At 32.5% G+C, this 25,142-nt stretch overlaps 1 protein-coding gene across 1 annotated transcript; it reads left to right on the top strand.

Annotated features, from left to right (window-relative positions):
* The first annotated feature begins 100 nt into the window (after nt 1–100).
* Nucleotides 101–24,144, top strand: LOC127699255 (uncharacterized). The gene is made up of 15 exons (XM_052203007.1): nt 101–255; nt 627–670; nt 1,023–1,045; nt 1,943–2,058; nt 2,431–2,551; nt 8,578–8,675; nt 9,093–9,257; nt 10,673–10,719; nt 15,340–15,371; nt 15,743–15,849; nt 17,325–17,486; nt 19,155–19,204; nt 21,320–21,436; nt 22,934–23,066; nt 23,979–24,144. Exons 1-15 carry the CDS (start codon nt 101–103, stop codon nt 24,142–24,144), a joined length of 1,536 nt encoding a protein of 511 aa, XP_052058967.1.
* Nucleotides 24,145–25,142: the final 998 nt, after the last annotated feature.

The raw sequence follows: 25,142 nt of genomic DNA, 5'->3' as shown, positions 1-25,142 counted from the left end.
GAAACTATAAAAACTCAACACTCATCTTTAATTGGATGACCTTTTTGTGAAATGCCAGGCAAGTTTTCATGTTTTATTTTTTTATATTTTCAGACCCTCAATGAAGAAAGGTTTTGTGGACTCCAGTGTTGAAGTTCAGGGCATGAATGTGACTCAGGATAAAAATAGCACACATGTATATCATACTGTTACTACTATATTGCCAAAACAAACAGGGAACCATAAAGTTTGTGTACAAAATGTGAATGCTGCTGGGTAAGTTTAGGAGAACCTGGGATGACCGTTTAATTTTCTGGGGGAGTGGCAAGGAGAATTTCAAGAGGACTCAATATTCAATTAAAAGGCTTATTGCAGGAATATTTGTACTTTTCTATTTACACAATTATATATTTGTAGGACAAAATATGCATTTTAATTCTTTAATAGGCAATTATTTATTTTCAGTTCTTACCAGGCTCTGTGTCGAATTATGCAATCTCATTAAAATGGTACAGCTGGTTTTATATTACAATTTTAAACAAGAAAATAATTGTTTTGAAGCGGCATGAGAATCAAGCTATATATAGGTTACTGTTAACTTTAGTTTGACTAAAACCAATTATCAAATACATCTCTTATGTTTTCAGTCAAACAGCAGATGAATTGTGTTATTCAATAGAAGTTACAGCTGGTAAGATCGATGTTTTCAATTTTCAAAAGATTTAATAAAAGTTTTATTATTATTTGAGAAAATTAGATAAATAATAAATTAATATAAAATGCTGTAAACAAGATGTCATTTTTTTTGTTGTTGAATATAATTAATATGGCTTATGGCTATAGAAAGAAAAATCTGGAGATCTCTTTTTAAAAAAATTTCAAGAGGCTTCTACAACATGTACATGTTATTGTTACAAGGGTTATGTCCCATTTTCATTTCTGGAAGGAGTAGGACATAAGCTACAAAGTAAAAGCTCAACTTACTTTCATTAATGATTCTTCAAATTGAAGCATTCATAATAAATGATATGTTTTACTTTCAGAATTACCCAAACCAGTTTCTGATGTAAGTTTGATACTCATTTGGTTCATAACTCATTATAAAGCCTGCATATAGATTAAATCTTTGACACAAGCTGCAATATTTTAAGCTGAAAATCCTTTTGGACCAACTGTTGTTGAAATGGTTCTATTTGTTCTCTTTAAGAATTATTGTATGACATGGCTACCAGAGCTATAATTGATTCCTATTGGGCCATTTAAAAAATTTCTGTGAAACTGCAAGGCAAAGTGTTTGGAAAATTTAGGAGATTGATGATGGAAAGCCATTTACAATTGATTGTAATTTTATATTAATCAGATGAAAAACATGGAATCGTTAGCAGATTTGTGAATGAAAACCCTCAACTAACAATCATCATTTAATGTTGACGGGGCTGCAAACATTAGGGGAATGGTGGCATATGCTTCTTATTGAAACCATATTGAAAAATCATCTTCTCTGAAACTGCTTGGCAAATTTTCATCTTCTAGTCTTTTAACAATTTGGTCACTTTTAATTTATTTTATTTTCTAAAGGTATTATTCAATAAAGCCAAATTTAGATATTTTCAACCTCAGTGTGGAAAACATTACCATCAAAATGAAAATAAATAACTAAAATTAAAAATTTCTTTAAACACATGTGTCTTAAACTCTCTCATATTCTTACTAGCATTAATGTGTTTTAAACAGACTTGAAAAATAAAGATAATTTATTGCAATAATGCCTAAAATTTCTTCAATGTAACTTTTTAGGTTGCTTAAGAAATAATGATTGTTAAGCATAATGTTCCCTAAAATTTCTTCAGTGGAACTTTTTAGGTTGACTTTGAATTTAAAACAAGTCAACAATTTTCTCTTTACATAATGGAAATTCTATCATTATTTGTTATTGTCATGTTAATTTGTTTTGTCTCTATAGAGAAGGCCACAGTTTATCTCCCCCACTCTACCAGATGGCAGTAGTATTGAATGTTCAGTAGGCGAAGCTTGTCATATGATTTTATGGATAAAGAGTCAAGTGTATAACCCAAACTGGTAATACTCTTTTAAGATTTCAATATTTTACAGGCTGTTGTGATGTAAAGGATATTCTTGCATCTGCATAGCAGGTTTTTTCCACAGGGTTCTTATTTTTGCATATTTGAAATAAAAAATGCTTTTAGAAATAAAACATTTTTTTATTTGGCAGAAGCATACCTTTGAATTTTAATTTAAAATACTTATTGCCATACTTATAACTTCATAAATGCAAGGCTTTCTATAGCCTATGTATTAAAGAGCATCACAGATAAAAGGTTCATTGAAATTTGCTAAATTTGATTTCAATTTTAGAGCTAGACAATGTAGGTTTACTGTTTATATATTTAAAAAAAAAAACCATTGAATTTAAAAAAAAAATATTTTCAGCCCATTAGTGGAGTCTGATATGAAAGCCCCAGATGGAATCTTTGTTTTCCAGTCAGATAAAGACCCAAGTCCATGTTCTACTGATGTATCAATACACACAGATATAGAAAGGACAATTAGTGTTTGTTTTACTTTAATTACTCCTCCTGAAAAAAATGCACATGGGTAAGATATATATTCAGTAAAATTGTATGCTCATCTTTATATATCTTCAAGTGTCATGACAAAATTACATTTCAATATAATGTGGTTACAACGCATGAATTGCATTACAGTAGGCTGTTTTTGTAAATATACCCTCACCCTAAAGGAGGGGGTACCGAATTCAGGCTTGTATAGTCCGCGGTTTCATTCTCCAAAATTGAACCTGCCAGACAGGGGTGCGGACTATAGAGTACAATAATCAAGAAATAAGAGAAATAATTTCGATTTCGCGATGTTCGTTTACGTTTTGCCATGTTTGTTATTGAAATGGTGGAGGGCGCTCTTATCATTTTCAAAACTAATAATTTTACCTAATCCATATTAATATGTACTTTTTATTCAATATCAAATATAAACTGATAAATTTCAAAATTAAATGCTTCACTACAAATTTCTCATTTCTTTTCACTGCATTGCTTAAAATAAACTGGAATCTGCTTGAATTTAAAGGAAAGAAAAAAGTGTAAAAGTCAACTGGGAACCAGCTTATGCATAACGATGTATAAACTACAAAACGTAATCGGTTATTAGTTCCGTTTTGGTGTTTCATACTGACTCATGTGTTTTGTTTTAGCTTAAGATCCTTCAAACATTAATGTGATAGATATGTTAAACATTATTTTACTCAAGAATGGAACTGTTTTACTTTCAAAGTCGTATTCTAGTGATATCTATTAAGTACGGATTTTCCATACACTCTCACTGTCTATTTATTTCTATTTACACGTGCTATTCGAACTTCCGGTTTAAACATACACAAGTTTCTAAATTGTTTTTTAACACTCGTGAAGATGATGGAAAACAGGTTTTTTTTCCATGAAAATATTGCAAACGATCAGACACTATTTGAAATTACCGGAGTTTTATTAGACATTTTCTAACAGTTAGAAAAAGTTTTTTTACCTGAATTCTCGTGGCGAGAAGGGGGGTGCGAACAATGTACCAGTGTGAACTATACAAAGCTGATTAAGGTATACTGTTTCACCCCTCTCTGTCTTTTGGTCTATCTATCCCATGAAATTTCTGTGGTATTTTTCTCAGAAAATACAAATCAGAGCTTCCTGAAATTTGTGATATGGCTTCATGTCTGCATGCTATACTCAGTGATGGGTTTTGGATTCATCGCTCATCAATTTCATGTATTCTGAATACCATATTTGGGTGTATCATACACACATTTATATACAACTGTAGACTGCAATGGCTAAAATACAGATAAATTGTATTTGATATATTTGTTAAGATTGTCAAATTTGAATCTTTATATAAACCAGAAAACTAATGATTCATTTTATATAAAATACCTTTTTGTTTTGTAGAGGAGAAGGGGAGAAAAGGTGTTACAGTATTATGATAACCAAAGAAACATTACATGGTACATATATTTTAGATGGCAACTTCTTTAGCCACTTGCCTTATAAAATTAACTAAGAGATGCAATATTACATCTACTCTATTGAACATAAAATGTTTTTAATTCTCTTTGACAACAATAAGTATAAAAAATTATAGAATTACTGTTTAATAAAGACAGTAGATTTTAATCATACCTGCCAACTTGTGAAAAGTTACATGGGATTTTGAGTGACAATATTTTTAAGGTTTACAATTTTTCCAACCTATTTGTTTGTATGTTTTTTCTCTCTAGAACTAGTGTCATATATTTGTTCTTATGGAATGTTGATAATGAATTCATGGGCCTTCTTTATTTAATTGCATGATTCTTGTACATTTTTATATGCCCGTTTACGGGACGTATTATGGTATTCCGTTGTCAACATGTCGGACAATAGCTCAAAAATGCTTTGAGCAGTTTTCATGAAACTTTGATGAACTGTTTATATCTATTGAGGTGAGCTCCCTTTCAATTTTTTTGAATTTTAGATTTTACGTTTCCGAGTTATGGGGTTTTATTCAATACAAAAGGGGGATTTTCCAGTTTTCGGACTATAACTCAAAAATGCTTTGAGCAGTTTTCATGAAACTTTGGTAAATTGTTAAAATCAATTGACGTGAGCTCCCTTTTGATTTTTATGAATTTTAGATTTTACCTTTCTGAGTTATGGGGTTTTATTCATTAAAAAAGGGGATTTTCCAGTTTTCGGACAATAACTCAAAAATGCATTGAACAGTTTTCATGAAACCTTGGTGAATTGTTTATATCTATTGACGTGAGCTCCCTTTCTATTATTATAAATTTTAGATTTTACTTTTCTGAATTATGGGGTTTTATTCATTAAAAAAGGGGGATTTTCCAGTTTTTGGACAATAACTCAAAAGTGCTTTGAGCAGTTTTCATTAAACTTTGGAGACTGGTTTATATTTATTAAAATAACCTCCCTTTAGTTTTTTTATAAATTTCTGATATGACATTGAGGAGTTATGGTACTTTATTCTTTGAAAAAGCGACAGTCGTATCATGCGCTCATGGCGCAGCTCTTTATTTTTTTTTGGGGGGGGGGAGAGTTGTTGGGGTTGTTTATATAACCTTAGCTAGATATTTTGTTGTGTAACAGCAACTGACACCATTGAGAAGGTACATTCCTAATCTTTGTCAGTAGAGAAAGTTAATGACAGACTTTGAAGGTGTTCTGAGCCTGGAAATACATGTGATGGAGAACAGTAATGCTTTGACACATAATTCAGGCAACCATGGTCAACTTTGAAGTCTCTTTTGCCAACTTCATAAGGCATGTGATATCCATTCAGTTGATTTGTCATTTACACATCACAGTCTCCCATGTATCATAGTAGCAGCACACAAGAACACATATTTTTTCTACATAAACTGTGTAAAAACAGTTTTGCAAGTGAACAATTGTCCAACATGATCACAACTTTTATAAATTATGTTGGGAGACTATTTGCAAAAGGGTTAAAAAGCTGTGATTTATTTGGTCTAGTTAACGTTTATTTTATTCCAGTAAATGTTCCATTTTTATTGGACCAGGAACCATTGAATTTTAACCTACGAGACATTGTTTTGTACATGTGTGAAATAAAATTAGGTTTTCTGCCTATGCCTCTCTTTGAGAACGCTCCCTGATATCTGCAAGTCTGCCCTGTATCATGTTGAAGTTTGGGTTTTAGGTTGTTTAACATGAATTTTTTTACCCATACACTAGTACTTTTTATGTAAATAGTTTATGAGCAAAATAACAATTTACATTTTATTGTTTTCTTATGATTTAGCTAGAGGACCATGTAGCAAACTGATCTGTATGAACCAAGGTTTCTGTAATGGCAAGGGAAACACAGGATTCTGTCAGTGTCCATCTGGATATTCTGGAACTACATGTCAAGTTGGTAAGTACAAGAATGTCATACATAAGAATTTAGAACAGATGAAATAAGTTAATCCTCCGGTTATAAAGGGGAATGATACTGTAAATACAGAAATTAGTTTATGCATTTATTATTGCGATTTTTGATAAATAGACAAAAAAGCAAGATTAATTATTGCGATTTCAGGAAAATCACCATACAGATAATGTATCCCACATCAGAATGTGAGTTCTTATTTTTATGATACTCAGGAAGTCGCATTAATAAAAACCTCACAATATTTTTTGAATTTACAGTAGTCTGATCGTTACACCATTAACTATTGTTCTAAAAATGTTTCTGACAGATTTCAGGAACAACAGCTGCTATGGTGTTTTTTTATCATAACTAATTTAAAATCATTTTGGTGCCTTGCCTTAGATATGGCTATCATGCTCGTAGATTTACCCTTAAATGTAAATATGTATCTCCAACCTTATTTGACTTAAGTTTCAATTTGTTTAAGTCTTAGGAAAGTATTGCCAATTATATTTCACCTCTGCAATCCTCTTAAGTTCAGCAAAACATAGTTGATCATCATAACATTCATTTTTTACTTGCCTGTATTTTTTATTTTAGTCAAAGTCCAACTGCCAGTTTTTTTTCTTCACAAAATCATTTCATGTCTCATTTTTTGCCATGGCATTGTCAGTTTGTTTTCGACTTATTAGTTTGAAGATATATCCCTTTGGTGTCTTTAGCCTCTCTTTGAATTACAAACACATCTGAAAGATATTCAAGTTTACTGCAAAACTACTGCCATTAATACGGATATGATAACATCTTGATATGTAAATTTGTCTTAAGAGTGAGACTTTGAGGTTATCTCTTAGTATTTTAAAGTGAAAAAATATGACATATATCTGAATATTTAATATTTTTTAGCTCATGGTAATTCACTCACAGCTCCACACTCACAGGTAAGTACATAACTTTTATTTCATTTTCATTGGTGGAAGCTAATGAATGCATCCAGTCTGTTTACTTTTATTTCATTTTCATTGGTGGAAGCTAATGAATGTTTCAAGTCTGTTTATGATCATTCCAATTTAGCTGAGAAAGTAATACAAGTATGTTGACTATTTTTGTCATGCCTTGACGGAGTCAAAAAGCGAGACATAGGTATGCTGTTTCCGGTAGCGGCGTCAACAATGTATTCGTTTGTGATTAGGTCTACTTTTTATGTTGAACATCTAGTGATAGGTCAATGACATTTGGTATGCAGTTGTATAAGCATTGGCATATCTTATTTCCATGGAGATTATTTGCCCCCCCCCCCCCCCTCAGTCATGGTCTATTGACTTTGAAATTTTGCTTAGTTTACATGGTTTAGTTTTGATTAGGTCAGTTTAAGGGGAACCATAAGTGGTAGACCAATGATGATTGGTATGCAGTTGTATAAGCTTTAGCACATCTCATTTCCATGGAGACTATTTGGTTCTTACCCCTCAGTCATGGTCAATTTACTTTGAAACTTTTGCTTAGTTTACATGTATTAGTTTGTGATTAGATCAGTTTTAGATGAATCACTAATATTAAGTCAATAATATTTGGTATGCAAATGTATTGGCATTCGCAAGTTTCATTTCCATGGAGATTATATAGCCCCACCCTCTCATCATGGTTCATGACTTTGAAACTTTTACATAGTTTACAAGTTAATGTTTGTGTTTAGGTTTGTTTAAAGGGAACACCTTATGATAAGTCAATGGTATTTGGTATGCAGTTGTATTAGCATTGGCACATCTCATTTCCATGGAGATTGTTTAGCCATTTATCTTCAGTCATGGTTTATTGACTCTGAATATTTGAATAACTTTACATGTGAAAGTATTGCTATTTTAATTAAAACATTTGCATTATCAAAATAACAAAAAGCGAGACATATCTCTGTGTTAACAGTTTATTTATCATTAAGAGTCACCCTTGACCGTCCTTCTTTCTGTCTTTCTGTCTTTCCATCCTTCCATCCTTCCGTCTTTCCGTCTTTCTGTCCGTCCGTCCCAGTGTCAGAGCTTGAGTGGGGGCTTTCATGTACTCAGACGCATTCTTATTTTACTTTATACTGGAATTGAAATTATAAATATAGTATTTCATAGTACTTGACTTACTCGTATACACTAGTCTCCAACCTAAAACATGTCACTTTGACCTACATTTTATGTTTCATTGACTTGTGTTAAATTTCACATAAAATCACAGTAATCAGATACTTGATATAACTTTGTGTATATTAATTTAGGCAACTAAAAGAGTATCTCATAAGGAGTTCAAGCTAACTCTTAGTTCACTTAGGTGAAGTTTAATTCTCTCATACTTGATGAGCTTCAGTCATAACTTGAAGGAAAGTAGACAATAGACAGTAACCCAATGACATAAATAATCAACAATCAATAGGTCTACAGCATGTCAAGCATAAATTACCATGTTTGCTAGTTACACAGATCTGTTTCAAAAATATATATTTTTGAAAGTACCAAGGGAGAATTTTAAGGCTTTTAATGTGTTAAATGACAGAATACATAAAGCAATATGATAAAATGCAAATCTGATTGTATGCTTCATCTGTATGTAAAAGATTGTAAAATTTGTTTCTTATATTAGAATTTGTAATTTCAGCCAGGTGCCAAGACAGGAGACCATGTATTACCACAGAAAGTAGTATGTGTTTTGCATGAGGAATGTTCTATCCCTTTTACAGTCACATCAAGTGCTCAGTAAGTAAGAGTAACACAAAGAAACACTGCATTTTTATAGCTGCATAGTTAAAATATCCAAACTATTTGAAAGGAGATTAGAAATGTTTCATTTATTGAAATGATTGGGCATTTATTTATGAATTCTATGGATTAATGTTTTGTTTCCTACTTTTATTTGGATTTCAGAGGGGGGAGCAGATTTTGGCTTTTAATGTCCAATAAAAAAGTTTAATTTTGTAATAGAATGTAAAACAAGACATTTTAGAATACTCAAATGCTCTAATTATTCTCTATCCCCAATTGTTGGTACCTGTATCAATGAATTTGTGACCTTTTCCTATTACAAATTTGATAAAGCAATAAATTGTGACACAAAAAGTAAAGAGATAAAAATAGACATTATATGAATTACAAATATTCACATTAATTTTACAGACCACCTTCAGTAAGACCTGGACATACTGAAGCAGGACTGTCATCAAAAGGACCAACAATAATACCAGATCCCAAAAATCCTGGTACCTTCCTATCTCACTTGAATGTTGTTGGTACTACACCTGGTGTACATAAAACCTGTGTACAAACAGGTGATACTAGAGAGTAGGTATTTTGATACAAATGCAGTCAGATAGTACTATGAGTTGCATAGTTTTTAAGAAGTGAAACCTTGGGGTCACTTTGAAGTTATTTTACTGCCGTCTGATGATCATTAGTTTATTTTAATGTCTTTGATTTATTTTTTATGTTGAATTTATGACACTGCAATAAATAAAAGCTTCGAAGAGTATGAAATCAATGAAAGTGCTGGTGTCTGAAAATATTTTTTATAGTTTCCTTAAGCTCGTAAAAATCTTAGTAGTATTTCAGATTTCCAGAAAACTGTAGGAAACATAATATTTGCTTTTGCAAGATACATTGTACTGGTAGTTAAAGGGGCATTAGCTACGAGATATATAAGAAATATAAAATATGATTTTTTTTGTTCAATCATTAATAAAAGTGAAATAGTGAAATAATATATCGCTTTTAGCAGCCAGTATGGTTCAATTTTGTCAAAATAAGCTAAGAAACATTGATTATGAATTATTCACTTGCAAGTGAATAATTCGACCTCATTGAATCAGTATTCATGTGAACTGCAATTTAACCCCTAAGCTAGAGATGGATAACGCATGAAACGTGCGTGCTGAGTTATTTAAAGGAAAAGAATGTCAACATTGAAAGTGAAACAAAGGTACATCATTTGATTGACTGATTCGATCCACAAATAAATCATTCTTATACAGGTAAAACGATGATTAATATATATTTTTAATCTATAATATGAAATATACAGACCTAGAAAAATCCAATTGCACGAATCCGGTTTCTATTTATATCTATATTTATGTTTATATTGCTTATAATATATGTCCATCGGAGGTATTCGGAGGTCAACTCGATAGTTAATAAGATGGTGTCTAGACTAAAAAACACACGAAACGAAGCTACATATTATCAAACCCATGCCCTGTAAATTGATTATTTTTGACTTTTTATAATTTGGATAAATGTTTTACATTGTTATAAAATAAATATGAGAATTTGAGTCAAATCGGTGAACAGGAATTTGACAGCTAGTGCCCCTTTAAGGAGAGACTATTGAAGAATATGATTTAAAAATAAGCAGATGTGATATGATTGCTAATGAGACAACTACCCACCAGAGGCCAAAGGACATGGTAAACAACTGTCAGTTGCTGTATTGCCTTTAACAAAAAGGAGATCCACACCGTAAAGCCAGCTTTAATGATAGATTTGATATACCAGGAGAGACATGAAGATAATTTCATTTCATCATATCAGGGAAAAGTTGAAGATAATTTCATTTCACCATCATATGAATATGTTAGATTGATTTGGTTCTACTAAGGGTAATTGCTGATAATAGATTGCAAACCTTATCAGGGTTAAGTTGACAGCTTTATATGATACATAACCTATCCACATCTACACAGTTCTTTTTCTGTTTTCAGGACAACTAGCGATGAATTTTGTTTTGAGGTTGAAGTAAAATCTCCAGGTAAATATCTGGCAATGCAATAACTAGTACATTTTTATTTTTCATGCTACAATGATATTAAAAAAGATCTGGATTTGTTAAAGGACTAGGTTCACCTTTTGCAAAATATGGCCTTGAATTTCAACTTTATCATAAAATACCAAAAAGGTCCAAATTTTGTTCAAAAGCATGATTCGTAAGTAAAACAAATCTTTACATATTATTACATTATAGGCTCTAAAGTCAGCACACTTTGGAGATCTTGCCAAAATATGATGATTCTGAGGATTTTTCAGATCTAAAAGTTTTAGGAAAATCTTGGCTGCAACCTATGATCCAAAATGTTTTGTTACAATTAGGTGCCAAGGTTAATGGTGAATCCCTAGACACAAACAAATTGTGGATTGGGGATGGTAGCAAAAGTAAATTATGCTAAAAACTGTTATAAATTGCGGAAAAATTGGACCAAGACTAATGTTTCAACACAAATCATGCACAATTAGGGGGTCATAACTTTATAATTTGTAATGTGAGGGGCCAAAAAGTAGGTTTTTTTTGTATAAATAGAAATATCACACCTAATTCTATGTAAAATTTGTAGTATTTTGGCCTGATTGTAAAATTAAATACATATTAGGGCCAATTTTAGCTGTTCGTGAACACCTTCTCCTTTTTTCCACCTTCAAAAAATATGGCTTAGACTTTGTCTGTTTTCATTTAACAACATTCTGTATGTCAATCTACATTTTGTTGAATGTAAAAGAAGTGTGCATGAGTTGTTTGACTTTGACTGTTTCCTGCCTAATGTAGCTAAAAGACACTAAGTGAATTCTGCTTCTCTGTGACCACATGGAAGAAGCTTTAATACTTAGTGATATTATTTGTTAACGTGTAGGTGACTTCATTTTACTGTCATTGTAATTTCACAATCTTTTGAGGGAGATTTGGAACTTTAACTATTTTTTGTCTACTGGAGCATAACTACAATTTAGACCTTTTGTATTTCTTCTACAACCTGAAATTGTCTGCCAATTTGGTCACCATTCTATAATTTCCCAAAAACGGTGAGAATTATGCCAGATTTTCATGATAGTCAAAAAATTTCATAATGGCTGCATTTTCCTTTCAAATGGCAACAGTTTTGGGAATTGATACAAAAACTCAAATGTGTGCAAAATGGTAAAGTTTTTTGTGTGAAGCTGCCTACTTTTGACCTGGTACATTTTGCTTTGATGTAGCAATCTTGTTGTTTTTGTCGAGGCCTGCGACTTTTGTCGCAGAAAGCTCGACATAGGGATAGTGATACGGCGGCGGCGTTAGCTAACTTCTTAAAAGCTTTATATTTTAGAAGCTAGAAGACCTGGATGCTTCATACTTTGTATATAGATGCCTTATGTTGCGAAGTTTCCGTCTGTCATATGTCCATTGTCCTTGACCTCATTTTCATGGTTCAGTGACTACTTGAAAAAAAAAAGTCAACATTTTTTGTAATGTTAATTTCTTTCTTGTTATGAGTAATAGGATAACTATATTTAGTATGTGCGTACCTTGCAAGGTCCTCATGCCCGTCAGACAATTTTCATTTGACCTCGACCTCATTTCATGGATCAGTGAACAAGGTTAAGTTTTCGTGGTCAAGTCCATATATCAGATACTATAAGCAGTAGGTCTACTATATTTGGTATATGGAATGATTGTAAGGTATACATGTCCAACTGGTAGGTGTCATCTGACCTTGACCTAATTTTCATGGTTCAGTGGTCAAAGTTAAGTTTTTGAGTTTTGGTCTTTTTTTCTAATACTATAGGCAATAGGTCAACTATATTTGGTGTATGGAAATATTTTATGATGTACATGTCAGTCTTGCAGGTTTTATTTGACCTTGACCTCATTTTCATGGTTTATTTCTCAGTGTTAAGTTTTTGTGTTTTGGTCTGTTTTTCTTCAACTATAAGCAATAGATCAACTATATTTGTTGTATGGAAGGATTGTAAGGTGTATATGTCTGTCTGGCAGATATCATCTGACCTTGACCTCATTTTCATTGTTCATTGGTCAATGTTAAGTTTTCATGGTTAAGTTTGTTTCTTAGATACTATAAGCAATAGGTCAACTATATTTAATGCATACATTGATTGTAAGGTGTACATGTCTGTCTGGCATGGTTCATCTGACCTTGACCTCATTTTCATGGTTCATTGGTCAATGTTAAGTTTTCTTGGTTAAGACTGTTTTTTAGAAACTATAAGCAATAGGTCAACTATGTTTGGTTTATTGAATGATTGTAAGGTATACATGTATTTCTGGTTTGGTTTATCTGACCTTGACCTCATTTTCTTGGATCATGTTAAGTTTATGTGTTACTTGTAGTAAAGCTTTATATTTAGGACTATCAACATAAAATCAATGGTTAGTAAAGAAGGCGAGACATTTCAGCGTGTGCACTCTTGTTGTTTGTAGGTTTATATTACAGCAGTGCATGGTGGTTTAATGTTATATTTAAAATAGTGTTTTCTAGATACAATACAATATATTCCGCCAATGGCAGTCAGCAGGGTTTAAGAACATCTGTTGTTCGACCTGCTAGTCAAATGCGTTTTGTTAAAATATACTTTTTCACTTTTTTGATCTTTTGGAAAATGTTGTTTGTGCTGTATTTAGACCCCTCTACCAAGAAATTTGTTTTGCATGCACACGTATAAAAATTGAGGTTTTTATCCAACGCAATCATAGGTTTGAACTTTGTTTTCAAATTAGACTTGTCAATACAATATATTTACACTTAATGGAAAACAAAAGGATATGGGGTATCCATCCTTGACACAAAATCATTACATGCACAGCAAAAAACCCAGTTTAGTCATTATTACCTATATTTATGTTATTATAAAGTTTTGTGTTAACATCTCTATTTTTTAGATGTCTTAATGAATCAGAAATATTTCAGATGTCTACCCTATTTGAAATTGAATGTTTTACATTGATTCTTGGTACTGCCAGACAATATAAAGTGATCAAAATATCTCAATGTTAACTATTTTTGTCGCAGTATGCGAGACATAGGTACTACTATCCGGCGGCAGCGGCGTAAACTATTTGTATAAAGCTTTATATTTCAGAAGGTAAAAGACCTGGATGCTTCAAACCTTGTATGCAGATACCGTATGTTACAAAGTTTCCATCTGTCATATGTCTATTGTCCTTGACCTCATTTTCATGGTTCAGTGACTGCTTGAAAAAAAATTACAGTTTTATTGTCATGTGAATTTCTCACTTATTATGAGTAATAGGATAACTATATTTTGTATATGGGTTCCTTGCATTGTTTACATGTCTGTCAAACAGGGTTAACCTAAGAATAAGAATAAGAATATTTATTGAATCCAATTAAAGGGCCCGTTTCCGAGCATATACATATATATATAGTATTAATTATACAGTAATCTTTAAGATATATATATACCAGATGGTGTTTGAAAATAAATAAAATAGAATATTAACCCTCTCTAATACATAAAAAATAAACTACATCATTACTACATGTATATTTAGTTTCTGGAATGCAAATTTTCTCTTATTTCAAAACAAGTACTAATAAATCTCGACATTGACATATTAACATTTTCAGACTCGCAGGACATCAACCAAATAAACTGTTTGTACTTTGAAATATAAGGGAAGTTTTTACATTGAATGCATGCTTCATTAAGAATAAAATTCCTTTCCTTTTCGTATGCAGTGCATTCCATTAACCTGACCTCGACCTCAATTCATGGATCAGTTATGTGATTAGGTCTGTTTCTCAGATACTACAAGCAGCAGGTCAACTATATGTTGTGTATGGAATGATTGTAAGGGGAACATTTCTGTCTGGCAGGTATTATCTGACCTTGACCTCATTTTCATGGTTCATTGGTCAATGTTAAGGTTTTGTGTTTTGGTCTATTTTTCAAGTACTATAAGCAATATGGCAACTATATTTGGTGTATGGAATGATTGTAAGTTGCACATGTCTGTCTACTAGTGTCATCTGACTTTGATCTCATTTTCATGGTTCATTGATCAATGTTAAGCTTTTGTGCTTTGGTCTATTTTCAAGTACTATAAGCAATAGGTCAAACATATTTGGTTTATGGAAAGATTGTAAGGTGTACATGTCTGTCTAGCCGGTGTCATCTGACCTTGACCTCATTTTCATGGTTCATTGGTCAATTTTAAGTTTTTGTGTTTTGGTCTGTTTTTCAATTACCATAGCAATAGGTGAACTATAATTGGTGTATGGAAAGATTGTAAGGTGTACATGTCTGTCTAACCAGTATCATCTTCATGGTTCATTGGTTTACATTATTTTTTGTGTTTTGGACTGTTTTCAATAACCATAAGCAATGGGTTAACTATAGTTGGCGTATGGAATGATTGTAAGGTGTACATGTCTGTGTGACAAGTTTTTATCTGACCTTGACCTCATTGTCATGGATCATTAAAAATGTTAAGTTTATGCAATACTTGTGGTAAAACCTCTATCTCAGACTTTCAACATAAAATCAATGGTCAGTAAAACAGGCAAGACATTTCAGCATGTGCACTCTTGTTATTATTCAGAATCTCTTTTGTTAATAAAGAAGTTCTTGTCTTTTGTAGATTCTTACCATCATGAGGTGAAGACAAGTCAGGTGTGTATGTGTGTGGATGGAAATTGCAATTTTGACTAAAATCCTACCTATTATCAGCTAATTGAAATAAGTTAAATGTGTCTCTGTTTTTGCTGTTTTGATAAATTTACAGGCCTTTTTAAAAACTTTTATAATACCAGGCTACCATACCCACACGTCTTTGACACAAATGTATTTGTGCCCCTCGTGTATCTGGCATTGACACAAAATGCTAACCTGTAAATGATACGAGAATGTAAAAATAACCTTGTGCTACCAGACCCCTAGTTTGTAATTTGTCATGGAAATGGGTAGAATGTTTATTTAGATTAAATTTCAGATAAATAAATGTGACTTCTGATGAAATTTCAAATAAATCTTTTTTTTTGCAGCCCTACTTTATAACACCAACAATACCACATGATTCTGTAACACAATGTGTACCAGGGAAATCTTGTCATGTCCTAATGTTTATGTCTGGTGGTGTTTACCCTGAATGGTAAGTTTTATACCAGGGAAATCTTGTCATGTTATCCTGTTTATGTCTGATGGTATTTAATCTGAATTGTTAAGTGTTTTATACCAGGAAAATCTTGTCATGTCCTCCTGTTTATGTCAGGTGACATTTACCCTGAATGGTAAGTGTTTATACCAGGGAAATCTTGACATGTCCTCCTGTTTATGTCTGGTGGTATTTACCCTCAATGGTAAGTGTTTATACCAGGGAAATCTTGTCATGTCCTCCTGTTTATGTCAGGTGGTATTTACCCTGAATGGTAAGTGTTATACCAGGGAAATCTTGTCATGTTGTCCTGTTTATGTCTGGTGGTATTTGATCTGAATTGTTAAGTGTTTTATATCATGGAAATCTTGTCATGTCCTCCTGTTTATGTCAGGTGGTATTTACCCTGAATGGTAAGTGTTTATACCAGGGAAATCTTGTCATGTCCTACTGTTTATGTCTGGTGGTATTTACCCTGAATGGTAAGTGTTTATATCAAGGAAATCTTGTCATGTCCTACTGTTTATGTCTTGCCGTGTTTACCTTGAATGGTAAGTGTTATACCAGGGAAATCTTGTCATGTTGTCCTGTTTATGTCTGGCGGTATTTAATCTGAATTGTTGAGTGTTTTATACCAGGGAAATCTTGTCAAGTCCTGTTTATGTCTGGTGGTATTTACCCTGAATGGTAAGTGTTTTATACCAGGAAAATCTTGTCATGTCCTACTGTTTATGTCCGGTGTATTTACCCTGAATGGTAAGTGTTTTATACCAGAGAAATCTTGTCATGTCCTCCTGTTTATGTCTGGTGGTTTTTACCAATAGAGGTAAGTGTTTTATACCAGGGAAATCTTCACATGTTTTGCTGTTTATGTCTGGTGCTATTTACCATGTATGGTAAAGTGTTTTATACCAAGAAATTTTTGTCATGTCATCCAGTTTATTTCCGGTGATATTTACCCTGAATGGTAAGTGTTTTTATACCAGGGAAATCTTGTCATGTCCTGGTGATTTTTTTCATGATCTGTAAGAGTTTTGTACTATAGAGAAATCTAGTCATGACCTCCTGTTAATGTCTTGTTATTTTTTTCATGGTCTGTGACTGTTGTATATTAGGGAAATGTTGTTTTAACTTTTGTTCAGAGTTAATGTCATGTGCTGATAAGCACTATTTGCAAGTGTTGTGTACCAGGCAAATTTTGTTATGCCCTCATGATGGTGTCTATCATGATTTGTGAGTGTTTTAGAGATCATTTCATGAGTGTGACTGTGTTATCCATATCTTCATTTCTGTTTCTTTAAACCATTCTTTTTTTACAATTACCACATTTCCCAAGTTTTCAATGTTTGTTATTTGTGGTATGTATAAGTTTATGCTGAGTTTGAAAACTGTAATAAATCCTGAACTTAATAAAAACAATTGTTTTTTTATCTGTAAATCTTATGGCATCAAAAAATGTATTACTATTTCAGTCCCTCTATAGAACAGACTCAAGGACCAACAGATGACCTCCATCTTTTTACATCTGCTGATAATTCTAAATTAATTGGTAACTGCACAGCAGACGTAACATTTACCCCGCCTTTAGGATCAACAGGAAAATACAGATTCTGTTTCAAAACATTTCTTCCAAAGTAGGTAATACTGAAGATAAAATATAATAGCTATCTGTTGATAATTAAGGTTTATTTTTGAAGACATAGTTGATACTACTTGCATAGAACACAAATTGGTACTAGCCAATTACTGGAAATTTAATATATCTAGACATATGTATTGGCTGATTAAATATTTTTTTTATTGCCATGAGTAAAAACTGTCCTGCTCTTTTCCTTCTGTCTGTCATAACAATTAATGAGAAATTTTACTTTGATTTCACTTTTGAAGTTAGAGTATATATCAACTTAGTAAAGGAGTACATAGTATTTACGTCTTACTACACACTTATTTTTAAGACCCACAACACACATACAGAGTTCGAATTTGGTCAGTGAGTCATTTAATGTTCTAGATTTATTCCCATTTTTAACTTGGAAAATTGCAAAGCTTCTGCAGGGCCATTCATGTCCTCAGACACATTTTTCTTTTATTTTTATGCCCGAGCTGCAGCGGAGGGGGCATTAAGTATCACCCTTGTCCGTCTGTCCATACATACGTCCCAAAATTAGTTTCCATTCTTAATGTTATAAAACTTATGCACAATGCTTATTACCACAAAACACAGATCAAGTTTGAATTTATGTGGAATCACTTTTACCATTCTAGAGTTATACCCCTTTACAAATGGAAAATTTGCTGAATTCTTCGTTTCCGTTCTTAAACTTAAGTTTGCCTCCACCAAATATTATGAAACTTATACACAATGCTTATTACCATAAAACACAGTTCAAGTTCAAATTTGAGTGGCATCACTTTTACAGTTCTCTATTTATGTCCCTTTATAATGTTATATGCAAGCAGGGGCATCATCTGTGTCCCATGGACATTTATTTTTGGTTATATTACATAGATTTTGTAAAAGAAGGAAGAGAAATGTGTTTGTTTAACAAGTTATTATGTATAAATGATAGCTTAAATGTTTTCTTCAGTAAACAATTGTCTATATTGATGCCAAGTTATGAATTTTATGTCTATAAAAAGTATCAAGGCATGAAAGTTATTAAAATATCTAAGGTAACAAAATAGTTTCATCTGGTAATCAGCTGATTGACGTTTTCATTTTTATGAAACCAGAAAGTTTATGACATTGTGATAAAATAATTCTTCAAATGTACCATGTCAATGAAGATGTATAAGTACATGTTTCCACTAAATTGTACCATTAGATATCAGATGTGAAAAAGGATGCATGGGTACCATATTTTGATATTGTTTAAAAGCTTTAAAAACATTTACAAATCAATTTTCTGGAAATTTGTATGACACATTATCAATACAAAGCTTTTATTGAATGTTTTTACTAAAACAAACTTCTTGAACTATATAAATTTATGAAATGCCACAAGATTCTTCATAGTAACAGACTACCATTGAAGATCAATGATTTTGGGTTTAATCTCAAAACTGATTAAACTTGAAAAATTTAGCAATTGCTCATATTTAAAAATTAAATTTTGAAAAGGTTTTCTGTTAAATTAACATCAAAAGCGATTAGTACAGTAACATGCTAGTGTCCCAAAAATACATTCATTGATTCCCATATCAGTGATGATCTCCTGTCAATCCTATATACTCATGGAATTTTGTAGGACATCTTCTATTACTTTTTCCTCCTGAAATGAACATTTAACATATCTTTTCAGTATACCAGGAGAAATTAGATGTTTTTATGTGAAATACATGGATTATACTGGTGAGTATGATAAAGTTAAGTAATATCATTGAGAATTTTTTGTCATAAAGTGTTCCACATCACCATTTAGATTTGGCAATTTTTGCAAGAGCTATGGGACTCTTTTTTTTAATGAATGAGTTGTTATAACATGTAATTTTTATTTTTTTTTTCTGACCTGATTGTACTCAAAATCGTCTTGCTTTAATTATTATTTTATATTACTGAGTTCAACATGATTGTTAAGTCGTGTGCGTCTGAGTAAGAATGAGTGAGTGATTGGATAGGTGTGAAGTTTACATCCTTATGTCTTGTCCTGCACATATTGTCTTGTCTTGTGTTAAACATGTTTGTAAAAAAATAAAACTCTGTTAATTGTGAATCTGTATATATCTATGTTGAGGAGACCCACACCTAGCTTCTGGCTGTTGGCAATCCTCTTTAAATGAATAAAGAATAAAATTAACATGTTATTGTTCTATAGCTTCAGTCTTTACCATTTATAATGCCTTCCTCGAAATTTCAAAAACGTCCAATCTATATACAGTTTTTGTTACTGTGTATATAACTGGCTCTGTTCTTTCAGAAGACCAATGTGTCTTATTCTTACTGTTTGTAGCTTCTTTTAACAATAAACTAACTGATTCATATGAAGCATCACTTCTGTAATGTACTGGTACTAAAAGTAAGGATTATTGAGATCTTCCTGTACACAAAGTATATGTAGTTGCAAAGTATATGTAGTTGCTAAAAGTAAGGATTATTGAGATCTTCCTGTACACAAAGTATATGTAGTTGCAAAAATGTACTGGGACCAGTTTTTGTCGAGCCTGCGACTTTTGTCGCAGAAAGCTCGACATAGGGATAGTGATCCGGCGGCGGCGGCGTTAGCTAACTTCTTAAATGGTTGATATTTTAGAAGGTGGAAGACCTGGATGCTTCATACTTTGTATATAGATGCCTTATGTTACGAAGTTTCCATCTGTCTCATGTCCATTGTCCTTGACCTCATTTTCATGGTTCAGACTACTTGAAAAAAAAGACAAAATTTTTTGTAATGTTAACTTCTCTCTTATTATGAGTAATAGGATAACTATATTTGGTATGTGCGTACCTTGCAAGGTCCTCATGCCTGTCTGACAGTTTTCACTTGACCTAGACCTCGTTTCATGGATCAGTGAACAAGGTTAAGTTTTGGTGGACAAGTCCATATCTCAGATACTAGAAGCAATAGGTCTAGCATATTCGGTGTATGGAAGGACTGTAAGGTGTATATGTCCAACTGGCAGGTGTCATCTGACCTTGACCTCATTTTCATGGTTCAGTGGTTATAGTTAAGTTTTTGTGTTTTGGTCTGTTTTTCTTATACTGTATGCAATAGGTCTACTATATTTGGTGTATGGAATGATTGTAAAGTGTACATGTCTAGCTAGCATGTGTCTTCTGACCTTGTCCTCATTTTCATGGTTCAGTGGTCAAAGTTAAGTTTTTTGAGTTTTGGTCTTTTTTTCTAATACTATATGCAATAGGTCATCTATATTTGGTGTATGGAAATATTTTATGATGTACATGTCAGTCTTGCAGGTTTTATTTGACCTTGACCTCATTTTCACGGTTCATTGCTCAGTGTTAAGTTTTTGTGTTTTGGTCTGTTTTTCTAATACTATAAGCAATAGGTCAACTATATTTGTTGTATGGAAGGATTGCAAGCTGTACATGTCTGCCTGTAATGGTTCATCTGACCTTGACCTCATTTTCATGGTTCATTGGTCAATGTTTAGTTTTCTTGGTTAAGTCTGTATCTTAGAAACTATAAACAATAGGTCAACTATATTTAGTGTATTGAATGATTGTAAGGTGTACATGTATTTCTTGTTTGGTTTATATGACCTTGATCTCATTTTCTTGGATCATGTCAAGTGTATGTGATAGTTGTTGTAAAGCTTTATATTTAGGACTATCAACATAATATCAATGATTAGTAAAGAAGGTGAGACATTTCAGGGTGTGCACTCTTGTTATAGTTTATGAGTTCTAACTACACGTATATTCAATGTCTGTTTAGCTCAGTCTCTTGTTGTAGAAAACTTTATTGTCAGTGTGAATGATTTCTAACTGTAATTTGTCTCCATTTAGCTCCAAGTCATTCTTGCATGGGGACCAGTTGTCTGGATGGCAGTGTTTGTGATGTTATAAATGGACAGCCAATGTGTATTTGTGCTTTGTTGCAGTCTGGACAAAATTGTCAGCAAGGTATTTATACAAATAAAAAGAATACCTAATTTTTGTTTTTGTTTTCTACTATACATGTGCTTTTATTTTAGAATTGAATTCTTTTCTTATATTCATTAAAAGTAATTCATTTTTATTCCCAATTTGACACTGTTTTCAAGGTGTGTGTTATACTGAAATTTGAATTGGTGTAAAATAATTAAATGAAAAGTTATTTTTGGTAAGGTAGGTATGCAACATTAATACTCCTGTATTTTCCATCCAATCAACAACAAACAAATAAGGTTTGTGCAGTCCAGTGAGCACAGGTTGGATGTGCTATCTTTTTACTTTTAACCTATAGATTTGAATTTGTCCTCTCAACATGCAGTACTCCTTGTGATCAAGTCACAGTACAATTCTAACATATTTCAGCTATCCCAATTTATAGTACACAAGTTGCAGCCATTAATATCTAATGTATGGAGATACAAATTGAAATAACAATTGGTTAAATAGTCAAAGATAAAGTTCAGAGATCAGTTGCAAAAATTTGCTTATTACATTTATGGTTTCAGATGTAAAAGTTTGTTTTCCCATCACAATGTTACCTCTCTTACTAAACACTGTTAATTCAGAAATTTTTGTTTGCATCCATTAGTTATTCCAATTGTTGAACTATGGACTCAAAGCAAAATAAACTATTGTAATTTTAGGCAATGCTGGGCGTCCAAATGGGTCTTTGCATCGGAATTAAACATATTTATTCTAAAACCAGTTGTTGGCATGACACGGGTTATGTTCTTCTCATATATTTTATGATGGTATGATACTAAACCCCTAACAGGAGGGATTGTGCCTGATATTCTTATGATGAAGACATAATCTTTCAATCAGTTTAATTGAGGTGTGGAGCTGGCATGTCAGGAACTTCTAGTAGTCTGTTGTTATTTATGTATTATTGTCATTTTGTTTATTTTCTTTTGTTTCCTATTCTGACATCGGACTCGGACTTCTCTTGGGCTGGGTTTTGCTGTGCGTACTGTTGTGCGTTTGTTTTTTCTACATTGGCTAGAGGTATGGGGGGAGGGGGGAGATCTCAAAAAACATGTTTAACCCCGCAACATTTTTGCGCCTGTCCCAAGTCAGGAGCCTCTGGCCTTTGTTAGTCTTGTATCATTTTTAATTTTAGTTTCTTGTGTATAATTTGGAGTTTAGTATGACGTCCATTATCACTGAACTAGTATACATATTTGTTTAGGGGCCAGCTGAAGGACGCCTCCGGGTGCAGGAGTTTCTTGCTGCATTGAAGACCCATTGGTGGCCTTCAGCTGTTGTCTGCTCTATGGTCGGGTTGTTGTCTCTTTGACACATTCCCCCATTTCCATTCTCAATTTTAATCCAAATTTTGATGTGTGAGCTTTTATTTTTTTGCAATACATATTCTGTCACTATATCGCAATAATAAAAACAGAATATGTATTGCCCTATTTACAGAACTGTTAATGCCATGTATGTGTCATAATTTTTCTGTTACAGCTGGTTCTTCTGGTAGCCCTCATACATCATCAACACCAACTATTACCGATTTACCTCTACCTAAAGTAATCAGATGTGAAGTTGGTACATTTTGTGTAATACCTATGTTAGTAAATGGAGACATAAACAATCCGTAAGTTGTTGTTATGAGAGATATCATGATGTATGTTATATTCAAGATATTATACATAATTCTGTGCATATTAAGTTTGCCACCATTCTAGTTGGGAGGGACTTATTGAGTATATGTGTGTTATTGAGCCTTTCCAGGACTAACATTTTGATGAATCAATAATCGTCTTTCTGTCCGTCCATTTTTCCGTCCTTCCCATTTCCGTTTCTGCACTCTAACTTAAGTTTGCCTCATGCAAATTTTAACTTTTGAAACTCACACACAATGCTAGGAACCAAAACTACAGAGTTCAAACTTTGGGCAGTGAGTCATTACCCGTTCTAGAGTTATGCCCCTTTATAACTTCAAAAATTTCAATTTTTTTTCGTTTTTGCTCTCTAACTTAAATTTGTCTTGTCCAAATTTTATGAAACTCCTACACAATGCTTATAATTACAACATGCAGGCAGAATTGGAATTTGGGCAGTGAGCCATTTACCATTCTAGAGTTATGCCTCTTTTTAACTTGGAAAATTGCAAAACTTGAGTGGGGGCACTTGTGTCCTCAGACACATTCTTCTTTTTATTTTACTGTTAACAATCAGATTCAGTCTGAGGTTAAAGTTTTTCAGTCATCAATAACTTATGTCAAATCTTCATGGAATTTTATGAAATTTGGACAGAAGCTTGTTTTTTAAGACCAAAAGACAGTAAGTATCCAGAGCAGGCAATTTGTTGAATTTTGTTTCAAAATTTCAATCATACTACAAAATAACTAGGTATTTTTAGTTATTTATACATGTATAATGCTTGTCAAAGTTAGGTATTTTATAAATTGCCTGAAAATTCAGTTATTTTTCAAAATGCCTAAATTTATTAAAAGTCGGCAACATATATAAGTTAATGATTCTTCAATTTTTTTACTTTCCACAGGCCAGTAGTAACAACACCTAGAAGTAATCCAAATATGATATCAGCTCCTCCATCTATCAAACCAGATAGCAAATATCCCAAAGGAACATACAAAGTTAATGGTTTAGTAAAAGTTACAAAAGAAGGAATATATGAACAGTGCATGATTATAAAGAATGGTGGGTAGGTATTGTACTAAAAACATTCTAAGTTAAACTATTTTTGTTTCGAGCCTGCAACTTCTGTCACAGAAAGCAAGATATAGGGAAAGTGATCCATAGATGCCTTATGTTATGAAGTTTCCGTCTGTCATATGCATGTCCATTGTCCTTGACCTCATTTGCATAGTTCAGTGACTACTAAAAAAAGATAATATTTTTTGTAATCTTAATTTCTCTCTTATTATGAGTAAGAGGATAACTATATTTGGTATGTGCGTACCTTGCAAGGTCCCCATGTTTGTCAAACAGTTTTCACCTGACCTCAACCTCATTTCATGGATCAGTGAACATGGTAAAGTTTTTGTGGTCAAGTCCATATCTCAGATACTATAAGCAATAGGTCTACTATATTTGGTGTATGGAATGATTGTAAGGTGTGCATGTCCAACTGACCTTGACCTCATTTTTATGGTTCAGTGGTTAAAGTTAAGTTTTTGTGTTTTGGTCTGTTTTCCTAATACTGTATGCAATAGTTCAATTATATTTGGTGTATGGAAATATTTTACAATGTACATGTCAGTCTGGCAGGTTTTATTTGACCTTGACCTCATTTTTATGGTTCATTGCTCAATTTTAAATTTTTGTGTTTTGGTCTGTTTTTCTTAACTATAAGCAATAGGTCAACTATATTTGGTGTATAGAATGATTGTAAAGTGAACATGTCTGTCTGGCAATTATCATCTGACCTTGACCTCATTTTCATGGGTCATTGGTCAATGTTAAGTTTTCCTGGTTAAATTTGTTTCTTAGATACTATATGAATAGCAACTATATTTAAAGTATGTAATGATTATAAGGTGTACATGTTTTTCTGGCTTGGTTCATCTGACCTTGACCTCATTTTCATAGTTCATGTTAAGTTAATGTGATACTTGTAGAAAAACTTTAAATTTAGGACTCTCGACATAAAATCAATGGTCAGTAAAGCAGGCGAGACATTTCAGCATGTGCACTCTTGTTTGTA

The sequence above is a fragment of the Mytilus californianus genome, unplaced genomic scaffold, assembly GCF_021869535.1.
Source record: "Mytilus californianus isolate M0D057914Y unplaced genomic scaffold, xbMytCali1.0.p SCAF_4, whole genome shotgun sequence".
In the NCBI taxonomy this organism is placed as follows: domain Eukaryota; kingdom Metazoa; phylum Mollusca; class Bivalvia; order Mytilida; family Mytilidae; genus Mytilus; species Mytilus californianus.
This window is presented reverse-complemented; position numbering and strand designations above follow the sequence as displayed.

Coding starts and splice junctions, on each gene's coding strand:
- LOC127699255 (XM_052203007.1), top strand. CDS start 101: ATGAAGAAAGGTTTTGTGGACTCCAGTGTTGAAGTTCAGGGCATGAAT. Junction 15,372..15,742: donor ATGAGGTGAAGACAAGTCAG/GTGTGTATGTGT, acceptor TTTTTTTTGCAG/CCCTACTTTATAACACCAAC. Junction 17,487..19,154: donor TTCAAAACATTTCTTCCAAA/GTAGGTAATACT, acceptor ATATCTTTTCAG/TATACCAGGAGAAATTAGAT.